The following is an 18,590-nucleotide window of genomic DNA, read 5'->3' on the forward strand; positions in this document are numbered from 1 at the left end:
TTGAGTGACTTCTTTATAGAACATCTCCACTCAGTCCATAAGCCTGACCTGGAGCCTCTGTAATTTTAAAAAAAAATTAATTTGAATTTTCTGTCTTGCTCCCGCACTGACCCAGTGAAACTTAGGAAAAACCTGTTACTGAGAATGTAGCAGCGTGTGTCTATCATGCACACTCTCTTGACACTTTGTTGGAAGAATAAAAGACCAACCTGTATGCATAATCACTGTGTGTGTTTCTGAGTATACGTGTTAACATCAGGTCTTGTGCACACTGAAGTTAATTGAATGGTTGCGTGTTTGTATTTGAGAAGTATTTCTATAGAAACTGTTGATATCCCCAGAATTTTCACACGTGTGTGTGTGTGTGTGTGTGTGTGTGGGGCATTAATTCATTCCATTTGAGTGCACCCTCTTGTGGAATAGGGTGGAAAAACATTGTCTAAAAGTGTGTATTCTACCCGTCTTGCTGGGTAAATTAAGATGGCAATCACCTTTTTGAGGATCTGGTGTCACATACAGCCCAGCCTGGGGAAAATCAGCTGATTTATTTCCCTGCAACACATTTGTGACAATCTATAGGCTACACAGTCAACATTGCTGATATATTAAATTTAAATTCCTTGGCTGCCAACGTTAGGTGACATTTGGTAACCACTGGGCTGCTGCTTCCATTTACCTTGAGGAAGCTCCACTGGATTGCACCATTTATAAGAGTTCACGGAATAGGAGAGAGAGAGATTTACAGTGCAGAAACAGGTGATACAGCCCGAGTGGCTGATGCTCATGTCTATGCTCCCAAGGAGAATGCTCAAGTTCCTCTTCATCTAACTGTATCTACAGTTCCTTCCTGTATTGTGTACTTATGTGACCCGCCTTGAGCAGCCTCCGAGTCTCTTGTGGAGTCTACACTTTTCACATCGATGTTGTAATCTAGAAAGCTATGAATAGTGGCACAGGCATTGAAAGTGTTTTCAGGATCTACCCTGCATTCACCAACAACTGTGGGGGCATGTTGGAAGGATTTACAACTTAATACTGAACCTGTTTGGCTGCATTATGAGCACACCATTTTTTTGGTATTCAGCCCTGGAGTGGGACTTCTGCTTCAGAGGCACTGATGCTACCCATAGTACTACATGATCTCCTTAACTACATTTTTCTACTGTACCTAGTACCATCTTTTGTCATAGTATCTTCTGGGTCAAAAGTTTTATATTGGATTTATTACTGACGATCTTTAATTATAGTCCCTTATTCTGGTCACCCTGACAGATAAAAACATTTTTGGTTATTCCTGATGAAACCCTTTTAATAATGTTAAAGATAAATTAGGTTACTCACACCCTTTCCTTCTCTATAGGAAACTATCTCTGTTTGTTTGTTTGTTTGGTACTTACCATCACATGAACCCAGTTGCTTCCCATTGTTCCTATAACACTAGAGTAGCATCCACCTTTATGTTTAATCACACATCTGAAACAGATTGAAGTGACTATCTCACTCTCCCAGAATCTCAGAACAGTTATGGTGCACATAGAGGCCATTCAGTCCACCGAGTGTATAAATGACTTCCCTCTTTCCATCTGCCTTTTCGGTATACTCTTGCACCTCACTTCTATTGAAATAATCATCCGATGCTCTCTTGAATACCTCAATTAATTCTGCCTCAGTCACACTTCCAGGCAGTGCATTCCATACTCTAACTACTTACTGCGTGAAAAAGGTTTCATTTCTTGCCTCTAGTTGGCTATGCTGTGAAATTGTCAAGTTCATGCCCTCTTGCTCCTATTCCATTCAGCCTGCTCATAATTTTGAAAACGTCTGTCAGATATGCTTTTAGCTGCTTCTGTCCAAAGAGAACAGTCTAAACTTCTTCAGTCTGTCCTGATAACTGAACTGTCACATCCTTGAACCTCTTCTGCACTATCTCCACAGTATTCACATCCTTCCTAAAATGTGTTGCCTGGAACTGTACACAATATTCCTATCTAATCAGCATTCTATGTGGGTTCAGCACATCTTCCCTGCTCTACAGCCCTATTATTAAAGCCCAAGATTCTTTCTGTGTTATGAAGTGTGCTCTTTACCTGTCCTGCCATATTCAATAGTCTGTGCATTACAAACACTCAGTTCTCTGCATCTGCACGCCCTATTTTACGTTGTTTCTGTCTATGTTCTTCCTAGCAAAACCTTGCACTTCTCTGTATTGCACTTCTTTATCCACTAGAATCAAAGCAAAATACTGCAGATGATGGAAATCTGAAAGAAACACAGAATGCAGGAGTAACTCAGCAGGTCTGGTAGCATTTGCGGAGAGAGAGAAACAGAGCTGATGTGACTTTTTGTTTAAACAGTAGTCAGAATTTCTCTACCTATCCATGCACTCCACTGACTGTGTCAATGTCCTTTTGGAGCTCAGCATTGCACAGACCTTCCAGTTTGCAATGATTCCAAGTTTTGTACAATCCACAAACTTGAATATTATTCTCTTGCACTCCGAGATCTGGATCATGTATATGTATCACAAGAAGGGCCCCTGATACTGACCTCTGGGGATCACTGCTTCAACTGTTCCCAGAGATGAGCTGCAATCGAGATTTAATTTTTAACAGGTAAACATCTTTTTCTGTGTTTTTGTTTTTGCCAGATTAAATATCATGAAGAATTTGAGAAAAGCAAAGGAACTAGTGCGGCGGCTGGTGAACGAAGGCCCTCGAATGATATTCCTCAGTACAACGTCCAGCATGAGATGCATCAAGGTGAGGTGCAAAATACACACTCTTGTGGTAGAAGTCGAGTCAGTCTTCAATTCCGAGTACAACCCCAATAACAACGGCCGGTCATTCTTCTCTGAACTCTCTCTTTCCCTGCTGTAATTATTGTTTCCTTTTGATTCTGAATAAGACCATAAGATACAGGAGCAAAATTAGGCCATTCAGCCCATTGAGTCTGCTCTCTGTCATTCAATCATGGCTGACACTCCGTTCTCCTGCCTTTTCTCCATAACCCTTGATCCCCTTACTGATCAAGAACTTAAACAAATACTCTGTGACTTGGCCTCCACAGACCTTTGTGACAATGAGTTCCACAGATTAACCACCCTCTGACTGAAGAAATTCGCCCTCATAGAACATAGAACATAGAAAGGTAGAGCACAGGCCCTGCGGCCCACTATGTTGTGATGACCTATTATCCTACTAAGATCAATCTACCCTGCATACCCTACATTTTACGATCCTCCATGTGCCTATCCAAGAGTCACTTAAAAATCTCTAAAGTATCTAAACCACTGCTGGTTCAAAAGGGTCTTCCCTTCACTCTGAAGCTGTGCCCATGGGTCTTGGTCTCTCCTACTAGTGGAAACATCTTCTCCATGCCCAATCTGTCCAGGTGTGTCCATATTCTGTAAGTTTCAATGAGATTCTGCCCCCCCATCCTTCTAAACTCCATTGAGTACAGACCCAGAGTCTTCATCTGCTCCTTGGGTGACAAGTCCGTCATCCTGGCATCATTCTTATAAACCTTCTGTGAACCCTCTCCAATAGCAGCACACCCTTCCTTAGATACAGAACCCAAAATATTCCAAATGTGGTCAGACCAAAGTCTTATGCAGCCTCAACAGTACATCTCTGCTCGTGTATTCTAGCCCTCTTGAAATGAAAGCAAATATTGCATTTGCCTTCCAAACTGCCATCTGAAATTACGTGGTAATCTTAAGCGAATCCTGAATGAGGACTCCTGAGTTCCTGTGTGCTTTAGACTTCTGAAGCCTTTCCCCACTTAGAAAGTAGTCTGTGCCTCTATTCTTACTAGCATGGTGTATAACCCCTCACTTTCCCAAGTTGCATTCCATCTGCCACTTCTTTGCCCACTCTCCTAGTCTGTCCAAGTCCTTCTGCAGCCTCCCCACTTCTTCAAGACTACCTGTCCCTCCACCAATCTTTGTGTCATCTGCAAACTTAGTAACAATACTCTGTTCCTTTTTCCAAATCATTAATGTATAACATGAAGAGTTATGTTTCCAACATTTGACACCTGTGGAACTCCACTAGTCACCAGCTACCATCCTGAAAAAGACTCCTTTGTCCCCACTCTCTGCCTTCTGCCAATCTCCTATCAATGCCAGCACCTTGCCCCTACCGTCCTGGCCTCTTATTTTATTTAGCAATCTTCTATGTGGGATCTAGTCAAGGGCCTCCTGGAAATCCAAGTAGATTGCATCCACTGGCTCTCCTTTGCCTAACTTGCTCAAAACATCCTCAAAGATTTCTAACAGGTTTATCAGGCGTTACCTCCCATTGGTGAAGCCCGTGCTGACTCAGCCCTATTTTACTCTGCACTCCTAAGTACTCCACAATCTCATCCTTAATAATGGACTCTAAAATAATACCAATGATCGAGGCAAATGTTATGATCAACCAAGGTCAGGCTAACCAGCCTATAATTTCTCATCGTCCCCCTCTCCCTCCCTTTTAAACAGGGGTGTTACGTTATCTGTGATAATGGGAACTGCAGATGCTGGAGAATCCAAGATAATAAAATGTGAGGCTGGATGAACACAGCAGGCCCAGCAGCATCTCAGGAGCACAAAAGCTGACGTTTCGGGCCTAGACCCTTCATCAGAGGGCTCTGATGAAGGGTCTAGGCCCGAAATGTCAGCTTTTGTGCTCCTGAGATGCTGCTGGGCCTGCTGTGTTCATCCAGCCTCACATTTTATTATCGTTTTACGTTAGCTAGCCATTTTCCAATCCTCTGGGACTCTCTCTGATTTCCAGTAATTCCTGAAAGATCACCAATGCCTCCACAATCTCATTTATCTCCTTGAGAACTCTGGGATGTAGTCTACCAGGTCCACATGATGTATCCACCTTCAGAGCTTTCAGCTTTTCCCAGCACCACCTCATTAATGATGGCCACTACATGTGCCTCTACCCCCTGACTCTCTTCGCTTTTTGGTATGTTTCTGCTGGCTTCCAGCAGTTGATTAATGCTAATCTTCTGATCTCTGGCATTGACCTCTATGGAGAGCTAATGAGTTTGGGTGGTGAGCAGACAGATGCGCAAAGTTTGGGGGGGGGGGGGGGGGGCGCAAAAAAAAATTTCTGGAACATTCTTTCATGTTGAACAGCCTCTTTAAAATCTAGAGGGAAGGCCCATTTAAAATAATTTGCTTTGAAGCCAAAATTATTTTTACCCTATCTAGGCTACCAGCAACGTCAGGAGCCCCAGACCCAAGAATACACTCCACCTGCTGCACCTGGTGCTCCACCTCCCTCCACTGGGGTAAGTTCTTAACCTGTTTTGCCCCTCTAACTGTTCTATTGGTAATTTTGTATGAAACTAAAAGAGCAGAAGTTTCACTTCTATACAGCTGTGCTTATCCTCAGCACCAAAGTTCAGCCCAGCCCATCGATTCCTGTTGTAACATGAACGCATCAGCCATTTTTTTTTTAAGCTTGGCAAGATCCCAAGTTTGGTGGTGGGCTTAAAACTGGCGAGTAAGACCCTGTTCTTACTCAAAGTAGTGCTACGCAATCTTCTCTGTCCACCTGTGAAAACAGTCTGAGGTTTGGTTTATTGTCTCAACTGAAGGATAGTGACTTTGAAAGTGAAGCACCTGATCAGTGCTGCATTGGAGGTGTTTCCCTAGATGCAGCAGTGTGTAACCGTATGTACCAGCTGTTCTGCAGCAATGGCCGGGATTGCTTCAATAGCACCTGCCAAACCCACGACCACTTCTGCTTAGAAAGGCAAAGTCAGTAGCTGTATGTGAACATCAGGCCTCTGGGCAAATTCCCCTCTGAGCCCCACGCCATCCTGATTTTGGAAATATATTACTGTTCTCTCAGGGTTACTGGAACTCCCTCCCTAACCGCATTGCTACTCTCCAAGGACTGCAGCAGTTCAAGAAGGAAAGTGTAGTGATCGGAACCAGGTGGATCTCATTGATTATGAATCCTTGATTGGGTTTGTTAACCTGGGCCAGTCAGGGAGCCCTGCCTGACCGATATAAACCAGGCATTTACACACATAAATAAAGGGTGACTTGGTGATGAGAAATCAGCCTCTGTCAAGTTATTTCAGAAGCCAGTACCACTTTCTCCAGAGAAACTGGGAATTGGCAATAAGTGATAGTCCAGCGACCCACGTTCATGTCCCATGAAAGAGGTTAAAAATTCTCCAGTTTCCAAAACGGGACTTGAACCCACAACCTTCAAATTTAAAGGTGAGAGAGTGCTGCCCACCAAACCTGTGTCTGATCCTTTAGAAGTGTGACGGGTGGTCATTTATTGACCGCACCAAGGTTAACTTCACTGGTCGCTCTGGTTCCATACTGAAAGTATGGGATGATCTGGGTGTGTAGATGTAGGAGGTGGAGGCCAGTGGGTTGTGCCCTGAGGGCTAGAGAGGATTGTGCTTGTTGATGAGGAGCTAATACACCCCTTAACAGTCTCTCTTATTCCGCCTTGTTCTATAGAAGCGTTACAGAGCTGTGTACGACTATGTAGCAGCTGATGATGATGAGATCTCCTTCCTGGATGGTGATTTAATTGTTGATGTACAACAGATTGATGAAGGTTGGATGTATGGTACCGTGGAGAGAACAGGCGACACCGGCATGCTCCCAGCTAACTACGTCGAAGCCGTGTAATGGAGCCCAGATCAAATGCCTGCTTATGCTTTGATTATATATATTATAAATAAAATAAATCACCGTATGGTTCCCAACAGTAAGTTGACAAAAATATTAGGTAAAACAAATGTATTAAATTGTGGTTCCAATTATATAACAAATTTTTTCAGTTTCTCTGATCTTAGTATTACTGGAATACAGTCAAAATTTTCTTTGGCTTGTCTATCTCGAAGGAAAGCTAGTCATTTTTTTGAAAGCTTTTCACTGCTTTGTCCAACTCTCCCTTTTTTTTTAGAAAGGTAACCTCACTCCTTCTAGATCCTTAATTTGAAATTCTCAACTGGATTATTGCCTTTGATTAATCTGGATAATCTCAGATTACACCTTTTAATCACATGTATTTTAGTTTCTCGAGAACATTGTTCTGTATTTGCAAATTGCTGAAATAACTCACTGTGCAGGACCAAAATACAGGGTAGGCAGGAGGAAGAGTGTGAATACTGTTTGTCAAAGTTTCTGTTCTGTTCTTCAACTGTAAACGGCAGAGACAGACAGAGAGAGAGAGAGAGAGAGAGAGAGAGAGAGACTTGATCTGTGATGGATAGAACCCCCACACTCCCACCCCAATTCACGTGCGCACCATACCCACACACCCACCTATCCCACACACTTGTGCAAAGTGAAGACGCACACATTGTGGGTGTACACAGTTACTCTCTCATTCTCTCTACCCTCCATCTCTCCAGCTCACGCTCGCAGTGAGGCACACTGATGAACAGTAAGACTGGATGGTTTTTTGTATTCTAAATGTCACCTTTTCCCCCCAATAGCTTACAGACAATACACAAACATTATTTGACTATGGGTGAAGTATCACCGTAAACAGTTCAGTTAATGGTGTAATTCTTGTAAAACCAGGAATGTCAATGTACGACCTTCCACTAATGCAGACTCTTTTGACTCATGTAAATTTTCAGCTGAGTGAAGCAAGCACTGAAACAGTGTCCCTGTGACCATTTTTCTCAAAAATGGAAGTGATGCAACAGACTGAGTTACTGATATCAGAAGATAAAGGCCCAGTGGAATTGCAGAGGTGGATGAAATCCTACCTGCTGCCATTCTTGCCCCATTCCTAACCCATCTCTACTATTGTGGCAGTCCTTGTTACATGCAAATGTTGTGACACATTTGACTGTACAAGATGAATTTTAGAGCAGGAATGTGGGTAGAGGAGTGAAGTGAGCTGAAAGTGTATTTAAATTTGAAAGTTTGGTAAGTGAGAGCAAAATTCCCTTTCTTTTTGTACTGGTTGCTGCTCAGTCTAGATCCATTCATTTCAAAACTGTGAAGCCTGTAAACTCGGCATAACTTGGTATATTTTTATCCCATTTTAAAGCAGTTTGTGCCATTGAAATAAAGAGAATCTCTTTTTAAAAAAAGCTGGAGGTGGCAACAATATTAAACAACTTGAGGAGTGATGTAATGAGAATGGTTACTTTTACTGGAATTAATACACATTCCTTTTCTGAGTCATTATTGTGTTACATGGCAATATGTGAGGCTTTAGTGAGACTGAGTCCAGTTTAAACCAGTCTGACACAGAAGGAGTTGCATGACCAATGTTTTGCTATTCCTGTCAAGTTGTGGTGACAATGGGAAGCTGTCTCCAAGCAACTCCCTCTATCGTCTGTGTAACGAGTATCCAGTGGTTATTAGTCTGGGGTCTCTTTGTGCACAATTGAGCAGTAACCAGCTGACTGCACCCATGTAAATGCCTTTTATATGTTATATGCATTTGTGTTACAAGCAATGCACCAGGAACCTACCATGATATTGCAGTATGTTTCTTAAAGAAGTGTCATGTCATTAATTTATGAGTTAGCTATTTTTGACTGCAGTTGCGCCAATTAATTGATCGATTCCTGCTGTTGGTGGTAAACATGATGTTGATGGATTAATTAAATCCCTTGGTGCAGATTGTACTGTATCATCTAAAGCTTTGTCTAACAGCTCTCTGCTATTTTGTTCATTGGGAAACTATCCAACATACTTGTTAAGACCATTGTAAATCCCCAGACTGCTTTAAGATGGGGAGCTCGTGTATTGAGACTGGTTACAGTAAAATGAAAATGAAACGGTTCTGCTTCACTAAGAGAATATTGCATTAACAGCCTTCAGTGAAGTGTCAGAATTTAAGCTGGTCTGTGCAGTACTTAAACAGACAAACTGGGTAGAGGTGGGGAGGGGTTTTCACCTCTAGAAGCAGCAAAAAGCAAACATTGGAACCCTGGCCTGAAATGACCTAGGCTTGAAACAACTGGTTAACTGGTAAAGCTGGTGGGCCACAGAAGATTTGTACATTAGCACAAATGTGTAGACATTGCTGTGCCAACATTAATGACTCTCTTAACATTCCATGGTATCAGTACATTATCTGCTTAGTCTTAACATGCTATTTAATTTGAAACTTGCAGTTGTTACCGCTAATTAATTGGTTAAAGAAAATTGTGTTTGTTTACACATCATGCTTATCAAGTTCTGCTTAGAGCTTTTGCTAAAGATGTTATTGAGTTACTCACCTGCAAAAAGACGGCATCTGAAATGACCTTTTGCCTTCTGGGAAGATCTTTTTTAAAGACGAGGCTAAATGCGAAGGGAACAACCATGTTTTGAGCTGTGTTTCACTTGATGTGTGTTGGTTTGTTCAAAAGGCTGGTCAGGCTGGATGAGAGAGAGTATTCTCTTGTGATCTTCCCCAGCAATGGTATATGTCTTGGCAGTCCACCCACCCTCCACAGAACAGCTTACAAGAAATGGGGTTTATTCAGCATGAAGGAACACCCTCCATCTGTCTTCAATTGCCTGGACTGAGAAGTTGCCATTGATTTGTGAGGCATTCTGCATCATTGACCAAGGTCATCATTTTGAAAAGGAGTTGTGGCTATAATTTGGTTGGCTTGGGAATTAATGGTGGATGCAGGCAATGAATAAAAGGTGGTGTTACAGATGTATGTATGTTATTTCATAAAAATACTGGATATCTGTGATTCACATTAAGTATGTCTTTGCATTTCTGAATTCTTCATTACCATGCTTGCAATTTTTAGGAAAAAAATGTATTTTTGGCATGATTCTTACATGACAGATTGTCAATAAACAAACGATGGGAAATAATGTGGAACAATAATATGGAATTTATTTAGAAATGTGTGGTTTATGGATCTATAAATGCGTGTGAAATGCATGGAAAATTAATCTGAATAAATCCATCTTTCCTTGGTACGGGAAAAAGAAGAATTTACATTTGCAAATTGACTATCTCAGGACATCTCCAAGTGGTTCCCAATTGACGATGTCCATTCTTTGAAATGTAATTATTGACATAATTACAAATTGTGACAATTTGCACACAGTAAGCTCCCATAGACCATGACAGAACTGCCAACTCAACTTTAGTGATGTTTGTTAAAGGAAGTATTGCCATGACAACATGGAAAGCTCTGTATTCTTTGATATGGGGTCCTTTTATGGTTACAGAGGAGGAATACAGACGCTTTGTTGAGCACATCTAGAAAGATTGAGGCATGTTAGAATTAATGAAATATAATTTTAGGTTATACACATCGACAAGGTTTGAAGTATTTCAACAGAATCTTAGTAACTTGCAAAAATGTTAATCTCTGTCCCATTTGGGGGAAAAAATTGGAATTGTATGCTTCTGTCCTTCAAAATTTGGGCAGTGCCAATGTATTTGAAGATATTTTCTAATTGTCATGTTCAGTGATGTTATGACACCTCTGGAGCAGGTGGAACTTGAATTTAGGCCTCCTGAATCGGAGGTATGGACGCTGCCAGTGTGCTACAACATTCCTTCTAGATATTTTTGGATATTGTCCTCATCAACCTGTTCAAAGATATTATGACACACTCCTGGAGCAAGCAGGACTTGAACTTGGACCACCTGATTAAAGGTAAGGACACTACCACTACATCAGAAGATCCCCTTTCTAGATATTCCAGTTTTTATATCCAAAGGGTTATTGCCCACGACCGCACGGCTTTCCCCACCACCGAATTAAGGTGACTTTTTAAACTACTAACTACCACCATCACCATCACCAGTACTGTAGAGAATTTAATATTTACGAGCAACGTCTGTTTCTAGGTATTCTAAAGATGATTTTCTAAATGGTGCACGCTTGTCTTGAGTTGCAATCTGTCAACAGTTTAAGAACATCTTAGGAACTGTGCATAAGAATAAACCTTTAGTTTAGGGCTGTCGTGGTGCAGTGATAATGACCTTTCCTCTGGCTGAGATGATCTGGGGTTAAGTCCCACCTACTCTGGAAGTGTCAAAGAACTATCACAAAGATGTTCATCAGCTTCACAAAGCAGGGACAAGGAGCGTATTTTGAAACTGTCCTACTTCTGCCCTCAGCAATACTCAACTAACAGCAATGACACTTGCCCCTCCTTTCCCTAACACCATCCCTTGAACTGACTGCAGCAGTTCTAGAAGGCTGCTCACACTTAACTTTGGCCGTAGCCAAAAATACCCATATCTCATGAAGAAATAAATAATTTAAAAATATGCACTAAACTTCTGATTGCCCTTGACAAACAGGTTTCTGAGGAAGGGTCACCGGACCCCAAACATTTACTCTGTTTTCTCCTCCACAGATGCTGCCAGACCTGCTGAGCTTTTCCAGCAACTTTGTTTTTGTTCCTGATTTACAGCATCTGCAAGTTTTTTTGGTTTTTAAACGGGTTTCAAGATCTTTTCAGTTCTTATTCTACATGGTGGACAGTTTTTAATTTGAAGGGCTTGCTTCTAGTTAGCCTTTTTTTTTTCCTTTCCACTATTCTGATCTGTTCACACAATCCACTGAATAATTGAAATTCCTAGAATTCCTACAGAACAGAATCAGGCCATTTAGCCCATTGAGTCCACACCCACTCTTCTGAACAGCATCCCACCCGATCCCTGCATATCCCATGGCTAATCCACATAACCTGCACATCCCTGGACACTATGGGACAATGTAGCATGGCCAATCCACCCTAATCTGCATACTTTTGGACCATGGGAGGAAGCCCACAAAGATATATGGAGAATGTCTCAAAAGGTGAAACCGAACCCAGCTCCCTAGCAGTGTGAGGCAGCAGTGCTAACCATTGAGCCACCGTAGTGGCCTATCATAAATTAGAGATGCACCACTGAGATCTCCCAATCCATTACTTTAGGATTGAAAATGTCCTTTTCAGCATTCAGACTTTACCATGGCTACTGAAGCTTGTTCACTAACTGTTGGGCAGTTTAATAAACAGTTGCATTTATATTACACCCTTCATGTTCCAGGATGTCTTGAAGTGTTTTACAGCCAATAACAGAAAGAATGCTGGTAATATTTTGCAGGGTCTGGCAGTGTGTGGGAACAGAGAAACAGTTAATATTTCATGTCAATGATTAGGTTCTAATGTAGGTTAATTGAGCTATTATGTGACCTTTCATTCTCACTCCAAAGATGCCATGTTCATTGTCAAGTAGTTGTCAAATACAATAGAAAACAAGGTAGTGATTTGTGTACTGTCAGGTCCCACAAACAGTGGTGAAAATGATTGGAATTTTCTCTGCTGTTGGTTGCATGATTAAATATTAGCAGATCACTGGTCGAGACCTTGATTTCAAAGTACACTATTACATCTACTGAGAGAAAGAGTACCTCTGATTAATGGGTCATTTCAAAAACTGCACTGTCCTTTTTCACAGCACGGTTAGTCAAGTCCACAGTGCTTGCACTCTAAGTATGATTTGTAAAGTAATTTTCCTTAATCCCAAGTAACTGAATCTACCGCAAATTTAAGTGTATTTTTTCTGTGCAATCTTGATTTAAAGAGAATTCACCGAGTTAGTGTGAGTGTGGTGTCAGGGATGTGTAGATAGTGAGTGCGGGGGAAAATTGAAAATGAACGACAAGAAGCTGCTCCGTGGGTTCACTAGAAAGATATGTTTGGAATTGTTACAATGAAGAGCTTCACACATGTGGTCATAGTCATACAACATAGAAACAGACCTTTGAGTCAAACTGGTCCATGCTGACCATGTTTCCAAACCAAACTAGTGCTCCTGAGATGCTGCTTGGCCTGCTGTGTTCATCCAGCCTCACATTTTATTATCTTGGAATCTCCAGCATCTGCAGTTCCCATTATCTCTAGTCCCACTTGTTTGTGTTTGGCCCATAGACCTCTTAAACCTCTCCTATGTCTTTTAAATGCTGTAACTTTACCTGCATCCGTCACTTCCTCTGGACATTCACTGCACACACAACCCACTCTGTTTTTAAAAAATAAGAATTGCCTCTTTACTAAAGTCCATGTAAGTAATGTTTACATTTCTGTCCTCAATCTTTTTGGTTACTTCCTCCAAAAACGCAATCAAGGTTGTGAGATACAATTTCGCTTGCACAAAGCCATGTTGGCTATCCTTAATCAATCTTTGCCTTTCTGAATGCATGGAAATCTTATCTTTGAATAACCTCCAATAACTTACCCATCACCGACGTCAGACTCTCAGGTCTTTGGTCTCAGGCTTCTTACAGCCTTTCTTAAATAAAGACACAACATTAGCCACCCTACAATCCCCTGCCACCTCACCCATGGTTACAGAGGAGGCAAATATCTCTGCTAGAGGCCTGGTAATTTCATCTGTAATTTTCCACTTGATCAGGTCCTGGAGATTTGTCCACCTTTTATGTTTTCTAAGACCTCCAGCACTTCCTCTTTGGTAATGTGAACTGTTCTCAAAGCATCAATATTTATTTCCCTGAGCCTCCATTTCTTTCTCCACAGTAAAGCTGATATGAAATATTCATTTAGTATCTCTTCCATTTCCTGAGGTTCAACACTGAGATGACCTCATTGATCTTTCAAGGACCCCATTCTCTCCCTAGTTGCTCTTAATGAATTTATAGAATCTCCTTGGATTATCCTTAACCTTATCTGCCAAGCCTATCTCATATCTGCTTTTTACCCTCCTGATTTCCCTCTTAAGAATTTCCCTGCTCCTTTTATACTCTTCAAAAGATTCATCTGATCTGAGTTGTTAATATCTAATATATAATTCTTGAGCAGAACCTTGGATGTAGGTGCTGAAACTTTGATCCCAGAATGGAACCTGGCTTGATAGATCATATGTTAATTTTTAAAGTTTCATGAGTGTGGTGGTTAATCACTGAGTGGCTTGAGGCTGCAGATTTTCTTTAACATTGAACAAAGTTTCTAAACACATGTGTTTTCAAACAGGCTATTTAAATATCAGCCGCTGTTGGAATGATCTTATAGAAAAACTCACCCCTTGTGTCTTCTGAACTAAGTTAAATTAACCTGTTTAATTCTATATACCTTTGGAACTGAAAATGAAACTAATGACCTCAATTGTTTATCCTTCCCCATCATAAACCCGACGGTGTAAACATCTTTCCATTAGAGCCACAGGCGTCTGCAGTTACACATTTAACAAATGCTGGATTAGATGTGGAAAGTCCTGGTCTTTTTGTTTTGAAGAAACCACCGCAGAATTAATCCATGCTCATCTACCTCTGTTTTGAATTCCAAATTCCGAAAAGGATTTGTCATAACCTTTGGTCACAAAATTGTGTGCTGCCGAACCTCCTACATTGGTAGCTGCAGATCAATAGAATATATTGAATTCATTAGTAAATCTGTTAATGTGATAACTTTATCCTTTGTAAGTGAGACAACCAGTTAGCTGCAGTACACTAGGTTTAAGAAAGAGGAGTGAAAGATCTTTGAGGCTGTTCTTGATCGCTACTCAGTGATACCAGTTGGAAGGTGATTGTGTGAACGTACAGTGAACTTTCAATGACCCCTTTTACTGATGTAAGTTATCTGAAATTGGATGGGGTGGCACTGTGCATTACATAAATTTGACAGTGTTAGCATGTATGGTATAGGACCTTGAGTGTTAACCTCAGAACTCAGAAATGTTGCTGAATGGATGAATTACGATTAGCCAAATCATCATCTTCATCTGTAAAATAAGTCAAGCTTATTTTTTAAGTCCTAAATAAAAGGAATGCAATTTCTTTGGAGAATAACCTGAATAACTGATCACATTAGACATCTATTTGTGTAATTTTCTGCTCTCGGTTTTGTATGTCTGTAATTTATTTCCCCATTTTTCTCCTAAATCCATTCCCCTCCTCAGCTGAAGCTATTGACTTGTGTTGAGATTTAATCCCACAGAAGCTGCCAGGTCTCCAGTTCTACAGAACATTTCTGTGTTTTGAGACACTGAGAGGCTGTTTAGTTGTAGGGACATCAGCGAAACAACAGATTGCATTTATGTAGCACCTTTAACACGTTAAAATGCTTTGAGTAGCACAATCAAACAGGTGCTGGCAGTGAGGCAAGGAAGAAACTGTCACTCTGAGATGAAAGAGATGGTAAGGTGGTGGGGAGGGGGAGAGCGCTTCCGAGTTTGGATTTTACATGGGCACAGCTGGAACTGAGCTGTGTCGTCGTCTCTGATAATACTTTGATAGATTTTTGTTGCCGTTTTTTATGTTTCTGGTGAGTGTTTTGATTTTAGTTCTATTACAGTGTAACTTAAGGGTTTTTTTTTGAACAAGTACCGTCAAGATGGCTGAAGGCAATACTAGAACTAAGTAAACCTGAATTCACTTAGGGTTACAGTTGGAATAATTTGGAACCAGTATGTTCTGTATCCTGCCAACATCCCTCCCCTTGTTCTTTGGAAGTCCACTGGGCTTGGGATTGGGAATGTGTTGCTTCCAATCCAGGCTAGTAGGTTCTAAAATGGCTGTTAAGTTCAACATAAGGGCGGGTTTGTTTGCAATGCAGAGTGACGCTAACAGTGGCAGACTGAGGTTCCACACTGGCTGAGGTTACCATGAAGGTCCCACATTCTTAACCTTGCCTTCAGTCGTCCGGGGTGACCCTCTGGTTAAACCACCATCAGTTGTCTTTCTCTCTCTCTCTCTCGCGCTCTCTCTCTCTCTCTCTCTCTGATGAGAGAGCAGCCCTGTGATTCTGTTGTCTAATGGCAGGGGCGTGAGCTGCAGCCACCCAGGAATGTGAGAAATACCTAGATAGACAGTACATGCACTCTTGAAAGATGTCTCTGGGGACTCTGGTAACTTTACCAAAGTTGAAGGTATGGACTCTGATACATCTGAGATTGGTGCTGCTGCTGCTGGAACTGGCCGAGGGATTGTTTGAATGTTGGTGCACATTTTCTGAGGCCTCAGCTTTGTCTCTGCTCCTGACAAAGTCTCTTGTGTTTGATGCCTTCCTGAACGAACCTTGTCCAGTTTGATTAGTCATGAGCCCAAGATCTCCCACAGCTGGAGCCAGAACGGAGAGCTGCCCTGGACTTTCTGGGAGTGTCCCCGCTTGGAAGCACCCAATACACAGGCCTTCCTGTACTCTGGGACCTTGCTAATAACACATGTAAATGTGTGCAAACTACCTCCTGTCTCACTCCGTAACTCACCAGATTTGTCTGCATTCACACCACACTTCCATACAAAGGTGTTGCTTCATTTGGTTTTAGGGAGTGAGTTAGCATGGTCAGTGGAAGGTTTGTGATCCAAGGGAATTATGTGTTAGAGGTTTATAAAATCATGAGAGGCATGAATACGGTATGCAGACAAGTTTTTTTTTCCTTTGGGGTGGGTGAGTCCAAAACTAGAGGGTATCGGTTTAATGTGGGTGGAGAAAGGTTTAAAAGGGACCTAAGGGGCAAGTTTTTCATGCAGAGGTGGGTGTGTCTGTAGAATGAGTTGCTAGAGTCCGAGAACCATAGATGTACAACACTGAAACAGACCTTTTGGTCCAACTTATCCATGTTGACTAGAGGAAGTGGTGGATGCTGGCAAGATTACAATATTTAAAAGGTATCTGGATGGGTATACGAATAGATTAGATTCCCTACAGTGTGGACGCAGGCCCTTCGCCCCAACAAGTCCTCACCGCCCCTTGGAGCATCCTACCCAGACCCCATCCCCCTATAACCCACACACTCCTGAACACTACACACAATTTAGCATGGCCAATCCACCTAGCCTGCACATCTTCGGACTGTGGGAGGAAACCAGAGCACCCGGAGGAAACCCACGCAGAGAATGTGCACACTCAAGACAGGCAGTTGCCCGAGGCTGGAATCGAACCTGGGTCCCTGGCGCTGTGAGGCTGCAGTGCTAACCACTGAGCCACCATGCCGCCCAAATAGGAAGGGTTTAGACAGATAAGGGCCAAACGTTGGCAAATGGGATTGGATTAATTTAAGATATTTGGTCAGAATGGACATCTCCATGACTCTATGAATGCTTTGAGGTCATCCTTGAAGAGTGCATATGCCTGGTTGTGAAGTTGGGTGTAGCATTTATGGATTGGGAAGCAGGACATTAGAATTTGGTGTTTGTAAAATTCTGGGGGCGAGGGGTGAAGCATTGCATGATCCCTTTAAAAGATTAAATATAGAAAAAAATACAGAGATGTCTGTGAGCAGCCTGAGTGTTTGCAAGTACAGAGAGCACAAATTGAAACATTTGTATTGAAAGGCCATGCTGTTAGCAGGCCAAGCGGCATTTTTACTAAGACAAGTTTCTGAATTTAGCCAATCAATTTGAACCAAGCACTTAGATACCAAAAAATGATCAAATTTGAATCTGATGGTTTTACAACCTAGGGCCAATCTGATTTGTAAAAATTTGATGCGTCATTGGGAGTATAAAAGAAGGGGGCAGTTGGAAAATTGGCAGAGCTGACTGTTATCTCATAGAGATAGCGAGAGAGAGCGACTTGCAGAGTGAGTGAGAGAGAGAGAGACGCACAGATAACAGCTCTCAGCTCAGAGGAAGCACCATCTATTCACAACTATACAATGGCACTTTCAGCTAAGATCCCTGACAGAAGAATTCACAGAGAAAGCATTTCTGACAGAAGAATTGATGGAGAAGACAGAAAACATTCTGGAAGATGTAACCTGGCTGTAATTTTGAGAGACTAAATTCTATTGTTTTGTTAAGTAAGTGGGACTCATATTTATTGGAACAGCATACCATCAAATCTTGCAATTTTCAGAAACAGTAGATAGAAGGGGTTTTGTTCACTTTGTTAATAGTTTAGTTACTTTGTTCATTTTTAGAGTTAGATAAATAAATTGTTACTTGATGCTTGTAAAGTTGAGTGTCAGGGATTTATTTGATTTAACTACTAGAAGTTGCTGAAAGACAGGTTACACCCTTCTTCACACCATTTTGGATGTTTTGGTTTTAGTTCTCAGAGGGAGATCAACCTCCACTTATAAATAACCACTATGTACATATGGTGTCATAGAGTAGAGTAATGTAACATGGAAATAGGGCCTTTGGCTCAAATTGGTCGATGCTGACCATGGTGCCCACTCAGCTAGTTCCAATTGCCTGCATTTGGTCTACATCTCTCTAAACCCTTCCCATCCATGTTCCTATCCAATTTATTTTTAATGTCGCAATTGTACCTGACTCAACCACTTTCTCTGGTAGCCTATTCCATATATGCAGCACTCTGTGTGAAGAAGTTGCCCCTCTGGTCTCTCTTAAAGCTTTCCCTCTCTCACCTTAAACCTATGCCCTCTAGTTTTCAATTCTTCATCCCTGAGAAAAAGACTTATAAGCATACATCCTATCTATGCCCCAGAGACAGTAGGAACTGGAGATGCTGGAGAATTTGAGATATCGAGGTGTAGAGCTGGATAAACACAGCAGGCCAAGCAGCATCAGAGGAGCAGGAAAGCTGAAGTTTCAGGCCTAGACCTGAAACGTCAGCCTATGTATGCCCCTCTTGATTTTATACACCTCAATAAGGTTACCCCTCATTCTCCTACATTCCAAGGAATAAAGTCCTATCCTGGCCAACCTCTCCCCATAGC

General features: G+C 41.7%; 2 protein-coding genes across 2 annotated transcripts in view; one reads left to right on the forward strand and one right to left on the reverse strand.

Moving 5' to 3' along the window:
• Nucleotides 1-9,808, forward strand: part of lasp1 (LIM and SH3 protein 1) — a 170,723-nt gene extending 160,915 nt beyond the window's left edge. The window contains exons 5-7 of the mRNA XM_048560575.2: nucleotides 2,648-2,759; nucleotides 5,204-5,283; nucleotides 6,479-9,808. Coding sequence (XP_048416532.1) covers nucleotides 2,648-2,759; nucleotides 5,204-5,283; nucleotides 6,479-6,652 — 366 coding nt within the window. The 3' untranslated portion in view covers nucleotides 6,653-9,808. The remainder of the gene's footprint in view (nucleotides 1-2,647; nucleotides 2,760-5,203; nucleotides 5,284-6,478) is intronic.
• The window catches only part of LOC125466320 (plexin domain-containing protein 1-like), a 432,462-nt gene that overhangs the window by 44,219 nt on the left and 369,653 nt on the right, over nucleotides 1-18,590 (reverse strand). The gene's annotated exons all lie outside the window — the stretch shown is intronic.

The sequence above is a fragment of the Stegostoma tigrinum genome, chromosome 31 (assembly GCF_030684315.1).
Source record: "Stegostoma tigrinum isolate sSteTig4 chromosome 31, sSteTig4.hap1, whole genome shotgun sequence".
NCBI classification, from domain to species: Eukaryota; Metazoa; Chordata; class Chondrichthyes; order Orectolobiformes; family Stegostomatidae; genus Stegostoma; species Stegostoma tigrinum.